The following is an 11,525-nucleotide window of genomic DNA, read 5'->3' as shown; positions in this document are numbered from 1 at the left end:
TCGGGGGGTCGCGCGGGCTGGGTCCTTTCGGCTGTCTCGGCCTTTTGTTTTCCCCCTCAGGTCTCTCCACGCTGCACTTGACACCCTCAGGGCCGGATGGCGAGTGCTAGACCCAGCTCTCTAGACCCGGGGTTTCATGGGGGCACGGACTCGACGGGAAGGGGGACTTTGCATTTATGGACAGATCCTCATCCTTCTTGCTGTAGTTAATTACACGCGCGTTCACCGTGCAGCCGCCCTGCCGTATTTTAGGCGGTTGTTGGCACTCCTAGTTGGGCCCTTCCCTGGCCCGTCACAGCAGGGACTGCCTCCTGTGGACGCTTGTGTGCTGCCCTGGCACCGGCCACTGTGTTTTGCACAAAGGAGAGGTTCCAAGGATGTTGGCTAAAGGAATGAAGCCTTGAGAGTCCAGGCTTTCTATTTCTGAGCCACTCTACTCAAGGACTTCCCAGATGGAAACCTTCATCTTTGAGCAAATACAAATATGGAGAGGGAACATTAACTTTCTGAAGAAAAGAAGGAACATCTTTGTCAACCTTTTATATTGAGTTAGCACCATGGTCTTAGTTTTTGGGAAAGCACTTTCATACGTCCAACTGGCGGGAGGAATACAAGATATTCCTACCTTTTTATTGTGATTTTTAAAAGAGGGCTAAAACACGTTGTAAATTACTTGAGAACTGAATGTTCAAGTTATACATATATTGGCCAGATTCCTTACTGCCCACTAGGCCTGGGAGCGTGTTTTCAGCTCAGTTGTATGAATGTTTTGAATTTTTATTACTGATGTTTGTTATTATAGCCTATTAGCAATTCAAAATAATTTTTTAGCAGCAATAAATATACCATCCCCCAAACAGTACAATAAACTTTATTTGTAGAAAAAAAAAATTACACTGTTCTAGGACTAAGTCTACTTACTGGTACATTTAAAGAGGATATTTACACCTTGGAGTCTTCTAGGAGGTGTGAAGGTGTTTTTATTTTAAAATCATAAGCTGATAAGGTTATTTTTACACATAAAGGCCTTTAATTCTGCAGTTTCATAAAATAGCTAGGTAACCACCCACATTACTCAAAATTTGTCCAGAAATTTCTATAGTTTAGGATTAGTATTTTGTGTAGTATTTATAAATCTATGGTCCACATTTTCCAGTCTTAGAGCAGTACCATATTCAAAAAACACCGGCAAGAACCTGAGACCCGATTTCAAAATGACTTTTAAAAAATTCTCAGGCTGGGCACTGTAGCTTATGCCTGTAATCCCAGCACTTTGGGGGATCAAGGAGAGAGGATCACTTGAGCCCAGGAGTTCAAGACCAACCTGGCCAACACCGTGAAACCCAATCTCTACAAAAAATACACAAATTAGCCAGATGTGGTGACACGCTGCTGTAGTCTCAGATACTCTTGAGACTGGGGTGAGAGGATCACCTGAGCCCAGGAAATTGAGGCTGCAGTGAGCTATGATGACATCATGGCACTCCAGCCTGGGTGACAGAGCAAGACTCTGTGTAAAAAAAGAAAAAAATTTCTCACAGCTGAACACTGTGAAATAGACACATAGCAAACAATATATCTTAAACAGTTTTTCTCTCATCCACTTCTCTTGCACACACAGTATTTGTTTTTATGTCTCTTTCAAAACTTGATCTACCCTTGTGTGCTTCAGATTCTTTGCCCCAGCTCTCTTTCCTTCTGAGATGGAATCACAAAATCACAAATGAATTGGTCTGGCAGGGCAAAGCCCTCCTCTTTATGGGACTGGAAGAGGAGAGCTGCTATGAACTAAATGTTTGTGTCCCTCACAATGTTCATATGTTGGAGAATAAATCCCCAATGTGATGGTATTTGGAGGTGGGGCCCTTGGGAGATACTTAGGTCCTGAGGGTGGAACCTTCATGAATGGGATTAGTGCCCTTATAAGTGGAAGCATGAGAGAGATGATCACTCTCTCTGCTCTCTTGCCAAGTGAGGATACAAGCAGAAGTCAGCAAACCAGGAAGCATACTTTCACCAGACACCGGATCTGCTGGCACCTTGATCTTTAACTTCCCCACCTCCAAACTGTGATAAATTTCTCTTGTTTAAAAGAAAAGAAAAGAAAAAAAACAGTCTTGGGTACCATCTTCTCAATTCACTTGTCAAGTTTGAATCTGAATACAAAACACTTTTTTTTTTTTTTTTTTTTGAGACGCAGTCTCGCTCTGTCGTCCAGGCTGGAGTGCAGTGGTGCGATCTTGGCTCACTGCAAGCTCCACCTCCGAGGTTCACGCCATTTTCCTGCCTCAGGCTCCAGAGCAGCTGGGACTACAGGCACCAACCACCATGCCCAGCTAATTTTTTGTATTTTTAGTAGAGACGGGGTTTCACTGTGTTAGCCAGGATGGTCTCTATCTCCTGACCTCGTGATCCACCAAAACAGTCACTTTTATAATGGACATGGAGGATTTTGTGTTATGTTAGTTGCGTTAGCTACGTAGAGAAACTGATATGTAACATAGAGGATGTTACATTACATAGCATATGTTACATTACGCTATGTAACATCAAGGAAAAGTGTGTGCAGCCTTCTGGGGCCTTTGGAGGTCCAACAAGTAGGATCCAAGACTATAATTTGAAGAACACTTCAACACATTTCTTCAAAAATGTCCCGGATTTAGCCATGTAACTAAATTAAAATAAACTAAATCTACTTCTCTTGCGTTAGCTTCTTAAATATCCATAAAGCAGCAGTGGTTAAAATATAAGCATAAAGAAAATTTGCTATCTTCATTATTTTCTCCATTACATCATGCAATAAAACTGACTTCCAAAAGTCAAAACACAAACTCTCTTGATGAATGAGGCAATGGAAACTGGGCACACCAACCTCCTATTTTGAGTTGTGTTTTAACTGTAGAAACTCTCCTCCCTACCTCAAAGAGGCCTCAAACTTGGCTCATCTTTTTCAGAAGAAAATGTTTTGATCAAACTTTTCATATTATTGTTTGATAATTGGTTAGGATTTATGTGAACTAGGTTAGGGTGATGTATAACTTATGACACTTGAGTGGGCTAGACACTCTATGCTTAGCTAGAGCTTCATATTGGAAATCCCTGGTGTAAAATTTCCCTGCTTGGCAGGAGAGGTGCCATTGTTGTTGTTGTTGTTGTTGTTGTTGTCGTCGTTGTTTGGCAATACTCTCTTATTGTCCATGCCAGCAGAGAAACTGACTTTTATTAGTGAGTAATGCATAAACTCCTATCTTTATTTTAGTATATGTGCTGCCAAAGCAAGCACAACTCCTGTCTTTATTTTAGTACAACAAAATTAAGAATGTAATAAGAATATAGGTATTCAGGCATACCTCAGAGATATTGCGAGTTCAGTTCCAAACCACCACAATTAAGTGAATATTGCAATAATGCAAGTCACACACTTTTTGATTTCAACTGCATATTAAAGTTATGTTTATACTATTTGTAGTCTATTAAGTGTGCAGTAGCATTGTGTCTAAAAAGTGCTTAATTAAAAAATATTTTATTGCTAAAAATGCTAATGATCATCTGAGCCTGCAGGGAGTCCTAACCTCTCCGCTGGTGGAGGTCTTGCCTCGATGTTGGTGACTGCTAACTAATCAGTGTGGCGGCTGATGAAGGTTGGGGTGGCTGCAGCAATTTAAAAAAAAGACAGTAATGAAGTTTGCTCCATTGATTGACTCTTCTTTTCATGAAAGATTTCTCTGGTAACTTGCGACATTGTTTGGTAGCATTTTACTCACAGTAGAACTTCTTTCAAAATGGGAGTCCATCTTCTCAAACCCTGCTGCTGCTTTATCCTAAGTTTATGTAATATTCTAAATTCTATGTTGTCATTTCAACAATGTTCATAGCATCTTCACTAAGAGTAGATTCTATCTCAAAACACCTTTTTGTAGCCAGGCACCATGGCTCACACCTGTAATCCCAGAAACTTGGGAGGGATCGCTTGAGTCCAAAGAGTCAAAGGCTGCAGTAAGCCATGATCACACGACTGCACTTCAGGCTGGGCAACAGGAGACACTCCCCATTCATTCACATTTTATCATTAAATTACACCAATTCAGCCACATCTTCAGGGTCCACTTCTAATTCTAATTCTCTTGCTATTTCTACCCCATCTGCAGTTACTTCCTCCACTGAATTCTTGAATCTCTCAAAGTCATTCATGATGGTTGGAATCAGCTTCTTCCAAACTTCTGTTAATGTTGACATTTTAACTTTCTCCTATGAATTGCGAATGTTTCTAATGGCATCTACAATAGTAAATCCTTTCCATAGGTTTTCAATTTACTTCGCTCAGAGCCATCAGAGAAATGACTGCCTATGGCAGCTATAGCCTTATAAATATAGTTATTTTTCTTTTCTTTTTCTCTTCTTTTTATTTCTTTTTGTTTGTTTGTTTTGAGATGGAATCTTGCTCTGTCGCCCAGACTGGAGTGCAGTGATGCAGTCTTGGCTCACTGCAACCTCCGCCTCCTGATTAAAGCAACTCTCTGGCCTCAACCTCCCGAGTAACTGGGATTACAGGCACACACCACCACACGCTGCTAATTTTTGTAGTTTAGTAGAGACAGGGTTTCACCATGTTAGTCAGGCTGGTCTCGAACTCCTGACCTCGTGCTGTGCCCGCCTCGGCCTCACAAAGTGCTAGGATTACAAGCATGAGCCACCGCTCCCGGCCATGATTGTATTTCTTAAATAATAAGACTTGAAATTCTAAATTATCCCTTGATCCATGGGCTGCACAATGGATGTTGTGTGGGGCATGGAACAACATTAATCTCCTTGTAGATATCCATCAGAGCCCTTGGGTGACTAGGTAAATTGTCAATGAGCAGTAATATTTTAAGAGGAATATTTTTTTCTGAGCAATAAGTCACTTAAGTAGGCTTATTTTAAGTAGGCTTAAAATATTCAGTAAACCATGCTGTAAACAGATGTGCTGTCATCTAGGCTTTGTTGTTTTATATCTAGAACATAAGCAGAGAAGATTTGGCATAATTCTTAAGGGCGCTAGGGTTTTCAGAATGGTAAATGACCACTGGCTTCAACTTAAAGTCACCAGCTGCATTATCCCCTATTAAGAGAGTCAGCCAGGCTGGGCACAATGGCTCAAGCCTGTAATCCCAACACTTTGGAAAGTCGAGGTAGGTGGAGCACTTAAAACCAGGAGTTCAAGACCCACATGGCGTTCTAGGAGTCCAAGACCAGAAGTTCAAGACCAATAGGAGTTCATGGCCAATATGGCGAAACCCCATCTCTACTAAAAATACAAAATACAAAATACAGAATTAAAATACAAAAAGTAGCTGGGTGTGGTGGTGCATGCCTGTAATCCCAGCTACACAGGAGACTGAGGCAGGAGAATGGCTTGAGCCTGGGAGGCAGAGGTTTCAGTGAGCCAAGGTGGCACCATTGTACTCTAGTCTGGCAACCTGGGTGACAGAGCAAGGCTCTGTTTAAAAAAAAAAAAAAAAAAAAGAGAGAGAGAGCCAGGCTATACTTTGAAGATCTGAAGCTAGGCATTGACTTCTCTCTAGTTATGAAGGCCTAGATGGCTTCCATTATAAGATTGCTTTGTCTCCATTGAAAATGTGCTGTTTAGTGTAGTCACCTTCAACCATGTTCTTAGCTAGATCTTCTGGATAAATTGCTTCAGTTTCTCTATCAGCATTTGCTGCTTCGCCTTGCACTTTTATGTTATGGAGATGGCTTTTTTCCATAAACCTCACGGACCAACCTCTGATAGCTTCCAACTTTTCATCTGCAGCTGCCTCACCTCTCTCAGCCTTGGTAGAATTGAAGAGAGTTAGGGGCTTGCTCCAGATTAGGCTTTGGCTTAAGGGAATGTTGTGGCTGGTTTGATCTTCTATCCAGAAACTAAAACTTTCTCCATATCAGCAATATCATGCTATCTTATCATTCGTGTATTCCCTGGAGCAGCACTTTTAATTTCCTTCAAGAATTTTTTTTTGTATTCACAACTTGGCTGACTGGTAGGTACAAGAGCCCTACCTTTCAGCCTGTCATCTGCACTAAACTTAATCATCTCTATCTCTTGATTTAAAATGAGAGATGTGTGACTCTTTTTTTTCATTTGGAGACCATTGTAGGGTTATTAATTGGCCTAATTTCAATGTTGTTGTGTTTCAGAAATGGAGAAGCCCAAGGAGAGGGAGAGAGACAGTGGAATGGCCAAGGTCGGTGGAGCAGTCAGAACATATGTGACATTTATCTATGAAGTTAACTGCCTTATATGGGTGCGTTTCATGGCACCTCATAACAATCAAAATAGTAACATCAAAGATCACTGATCACAAATTACCGTAACAGAGATACTAATTTTGAAAAAGTTTGAAATATTGTGAGAATTACCAAAATGTGACACAGCGACACAAAGTGATCACACGCTGTTGGAAAAATGATGCTCATACACTTGCTTCACACAAGGTTGTCAAAATCTTCAATTTGTGAAAAAACATGCAGTATCTGCAAGTTCCAATTAGGTGAAGGGCCATAAAACTAGATATGCCTGTATTCAATTAAGAAGAGGTTCAGAAATATTGTAAAAAATAAAATAAAATAACTGCTTGAAATACAACTGCATGAATCAGGGTCCTCTGGAGTCAGAACCAATAGGAGGCACAGAGAGAAAATAAACAAATAATTTTTAAAAAAAGACAGAGAGGAGAGATTTACTTTAAACAATTGGCTCATGCAGTTGTGGGAGTTAGCAAGTTCGAAATCTATAGGGCAAGCTGGCAGGCTGGAAACTCAGGCAAGAGTTGAAGTTATAGTCTTAAACCCAAAATCCACTGGCAAGATTTTTATGTTATGGTTTTGAGGCAGAATTTCTTCTCCAAGAAACCTCAGTTTTTGCTCTTAAAGTGTTCAACTGATTGATATCCACCCACATTATTCAGGGTAATCTCCTTTACTTAAAGTCAACTGAGTATAAATATTAAGCACATTCACATCTAGCAATCTGGATGTGGGCACCGTAGCTTAGCGAAGTTGACACGTAAAATCAACCATCACAACAACCTTCATTCAATAGCATTTTCTTACAGGCATGATGATAAATAGGTTTTAAAACATAAATCCCCTAGTGAACAACATAAAGCATGCTTTTATTAAGAAAACAAATTACCTTGCTTTCATTTTTCTTAGCTCTTTTCAGTCAATTGTGTGGTAGTGAGGATGGGGTGGGGATGGGGGAAGGAGGATTGGATGTCCGTTTTGAGGAGGATCTGCAGCATAACCATCTCAAATATTTGTGCTAAAGCATTGGGAACAGTGCACACATTAGAAAGGATCAAAAGGAAACAATAAATTGCTCACAATCCAGTTAAATATATTGCGATAAATTAATGTGACCCCTGCAAAATTCAGGTGTTGCTGATGCGATCAACAGTATCAAAAGGTGGGAGCTTTAGAAGGTAATTAGGCCATGAGGGCTTCTCTCTCATGAACAGGATTAGGTGCCCTTATAAAAGGGCTTGATGGAGGCTGTTCATCCCACTTACCTTCTGCCATGTGAGGGTACATCATTCCTCTTCTCTGGAGGATGCACCTCTCACCAGATAATAGAACCTGCTGGCACCTTGATCTTGGACTTCCCAGTCTCCAGAACTGTGATAAATAAATTTCTGTTCTTTATAAATTACTCAGTTCCAAGTATTTTGTTGTAGCAGCACAAACAGACTAAGACATATGTGAGCAATCTACTTTACACATTACAAGTTGTATAATGAATTAAATACCACATAAAAGTATAAAGACAATAATGGTGTAAGTATATAATAAAAGGGTTTGTATGTGGTTGGGCTCCCAGCTGAAAGGAAGTTTCACAGACTTATGAGGACATCATTGCAAACCTTCTTTGTAATTTTCTGATACAGACTGGTGGAAAGGCATAAACATAAAGAAATTGCCTCTGAGGCAGAGTCACTCCTTTAATACAGGCAACATCAGTTGCACCACAGAGATGGCGAGAATTAATCAGATTCACACAGCAAGTCCTGACACTTGATGGCTTAATTAGGGTGATTACAGGTAGGCTTTTAAAATTCTGCTTTGTCAGCAGATGACCCAATAAAATGTTACCATAAAGAGCTTGTTCCCACCCCACCCCAGCCCAGGAGGAGCTCAAAACTTGGACTATAGTTAATACATTAATAATGTTTGTGATGTGGTTGGCAAAATATTTTGTAACGATGTGCTTATAAAGGTAATTGGAGGTAATTGCAGCAAGTCAGGTTTTTCTTTACCTTGTAGGAAGTTACAACTAACTCTTTTTGTGATATGAAAAGACATATCTATACCTATATATAATGCATATATCTATATGCTTTATTTCAGGGGGGCATGAAAAGAGATTTATGACAGAAAATTTTTTGCCAGTGTTTTTATCCTAGCTTAATATGCTCACAAATAACTTTTTTTTCAGAAGGAAAGTTGGTGAGACGAATAAACTATGACGTGTATCATTAGCAATGACCAAAACACAGTGGAGGTATTATGTATAGAAGGAAAGAGAGTAGAACGAAGTTGTTAGGTTGGTGACTCTGTTTTGTTTTTGTTTGTAATTGTAGACTTGTAAATATTGAACTATCATGGAGCTAAGGAACGAATAGGAGAGAATAATTCTTCTCACTGAATGTTCAACATAAACACAACATAAAAAGGTGCACCATTCTAAGAAACTAAAATGTTTCAGAGCAAAAACCATGGGGAGAATATATTCACTGCTCCTTCAATATGGGTGTATAGCTTATGCTAATTTCACTGGGCGTTCTCAAGTATATAATCTGTTTAATTTGGAATATCTAAAATTAAGTGATGACTCTTTTTTTTTTTTTTTTTTTTTTTTTGAGACAGGGTCTTGCTGTGTCACCTAGCTCAAGCAATCTTCCCACCTCAGCCTCCTGAGTAGCTGGGACAACACGCATGTGCCATCATGCGCAGCTAATTTTTGTATTTTTTTGTAGAGATAGGGTTTTACCACATTGCTCAGATGGTTCCTGAACTCCTGGGCTCAAGCCATCCATCCACCTTGGCCTCTCAAAGTACTGAGATTATAGGTGTGAGCCACTACACCCAGCCGAAGTGATGACTCTTTATTTTGGAAGTATTTATTTATTCTGGACCCTTTATTTCTTTGATGTATTTTTTAATTCGATTTTATTATCTTATAGACAGATAATTCATTAAATACATAACTAAATGTTTTAAACAATATTTTGGTTTGTGTGCTTACTGATATATTTGTAGTCACAAATCAGAAAAAAAATTGTAATGTCAGAGAGACTTTCGAAAACAGTTAAGCCCAGAGGCAGCATCACTCCTCTCTTTACATTCATTTCCTCCGTGTTTGAACTCACCCCACGGTTTTGAGTACTGCCTGTGTGAGAGGACTCCCTAATTAATCATTCCAGCTCCCCATAATCCTCTTCAAACTTGTGTATCTAACAATGTAATAGACATCTCCACTTGGATAGCTGATAGGCTTTTCATACATAACATGTCCCAAGATAAACCCTTCTTTGCCCTTGTCCTGCAACTCCCGCTAATCTTGCCACTCATCTTTGTTACCTCATTATATCTTTTTTCTCCATGGCTCGAACCAAAAATTTTGGAGTCAGCAATGACACCCCTCTTTCCCCAACACCCCATAAGCTACCCCTGAGCAAATCCTCTTGATTCAACCTAATTTTCAACTCTTTTTGAGACACTCAAGTAGCAGTTTTAAATGGTTCAACCCAACGTATCCAGAATCTGACCATTCCTATGTCCATTGTAATTTCCCTAGTTCAAGCTGTTGCATGAACGATTGCAACATTTGTCTAATTGCATTCTACACAGGGTAGTTCACAGTGATCCTTTCCATCGTGTAAGGCTGATCGTGTCATGGCTCTGCCCAAACCCCCATAGGCTCCCCATTTCATCCACAGTAAAAGACAAAGGTCTCACAATGTTCTACTAAGCCCCACAGTAGCTGACCCCTCATTTCCTTTCTTCCCCCAGCCCATACTTTCTCCCTCTCTTGCTTCATCTCCTGCTATACTCCCCTCCCATTTCAATCAAGTCTCATAGTCCGTATTAGTTTTCTATTACTTCCAAAGCAAAAGACCACAAATTGCCACACAGTTAGCAGCTTAAAGCAACATAAATTTATTATCTCACAGTTCTGTAGTTTGGAAGTCTGAACTGTTTTGGCTGTTTCCTGTGTTGGTAGAATCCAGTGCCTTCAGTTTGCAGGACTGAGGTTCCTGTTTCCTCACTGGTGTCACCTAGGGCCCACCCTTTTCTCCCAGAGGACAGTCCTTGCTCACGGGTCCCCAGATCTCAGAGCCAGAAACAGTGCATGCTATCCTCATGTTTGGAATCTCTCTCATGTTTCCCTTCTGCTGAGTCTCTCTTGCTGCAGCCAGAAAAAGTTTTTTGTTTTAAGGGCTCATGTGACTCTATTGGACCCACCCTGGATAATCTAGGATAATCTTTTTATCTTAAGGTCTGAAATGCCATTTCCATCTGCAATTTCTTTGCCACAGAATATAACAGATTGACGGGTTCCAGGCATGTGGGCATGGACATCTTTGGGGCACTGCTGTCTGCCTACCATAGGGTCTCTTAGCCACACATGCTTCCATCTCTGGGCCCATATGCTTGCTGTCCTGCTACCTGGAATATTGTTCCCCTGCATAATTACCCAGCTCATTACACAGCAGGGCCTTGCCCAGGCATCACCAGATCCTATCAGCCTCTCTGACCAGCCTATAAAAGAAACATCCCCTATTACACTTTTTTTTTTTTTTTTTTTTTTTGAGACGGAGTCTTGCTCTGTCGCCCAGGCTGGAGTGCAGTGGCCAGATCTCAGCTCACTGCAAGCTCCACCTCTCACGTTCACGCCATTCCCCTGCCTCAGCCTCCCGAGTAGCTGGGACTACAGGCGCCGCCACCTCGCCTGGCTAGTTTTTTGTATTTTTTAGTAGAGACGGAGTTTCACCGTGTTAGCCAGGATGGTCTGGATCTCCTGACCTCGTGATCCGCCCGTCTCGGCCTCCCAAAGTGCTGGGATTACAGGCTTGAGCCACAGTGCCCGGCCTACACTTTTTTTTTTTACCCCTTAACCTGCTTTTTGTTTTCTTTCTCTAACCACCGTCTGACAAAATATATTTGTTTATCTATTATATGTCTCCCTTTACTAAGACTTTTGGGAGCAGGAACTTTGATTTATTCACTCCTAGATTTGTACTACCTAGACCGGTTTCTTGTACTTGGTAAAATGTTCAATAAATATTTGTTGAATCGCCAAGAAAAGCCCCAGAGGCCCAACTGCATTAATCATGTTTGGGCAAAAAATGTGAGTCCACTAACTCTGAATTTATCGAAGGAACTATTTTTTTTTAAACTTATTCATAAGAATACCATTAGTTTGTCAAATGCCTTGCTGAGGTCATTATAGCAACTTCTATAGGTATCTTCTGACGCTCTGAAAG

General features: G+C 40.6%; 1 protein-coding gene across 3 annotated transcripts in view; it reads left to right on the top strand.

The window, feature by feature from the left end:
- The window catches only part of CXADR (CXADR cell adhesion molecule), a 212,100-nt gene that overhangs the window by 99,054 nt on the left and 101,521 nt on the right, over nucleotides 1-11,525 (top strand). Inside the window, exon 8 of one of the 3 annotated variants that reach the window (XM_005548920.5) lies at nucleotides 6,178-7,689. The exons of the other annotated variants lie outside the window; for them this stretch is intronic. Coding sequence (XP_005548977.3) covers nucleotides 6,178-6,252 — 75 coding nt within the window. The 3' untranslated portion in view covers nucleotides 6,253-7,689. Of the gene's footprint in view, nucleotides 1-6,177; nucleotides 7,690-11,525 lie in introns of those variants that run through there. 3 annotated transcript variants of the gene reach the window in all.

This window comes from Macaca fascicularis, chromosome 3 (genome assembly GCF_037993035.2).
Source record: "Macaca fascicularis isolate 582-1 chromosome 3, T2T-MFA8v1.1".
Lineage (NCBI taxonomy): Eukaryota > Metazoa > Chordata > Mammalia > Primates > Cercopithecidae > Macaca > Macaca fascicularis.
The sequence above is the reverse complement of the archived record's forward strand: the minus strand, read 5'-3'. Positions and strand labels throughout refer to the sequence as shown.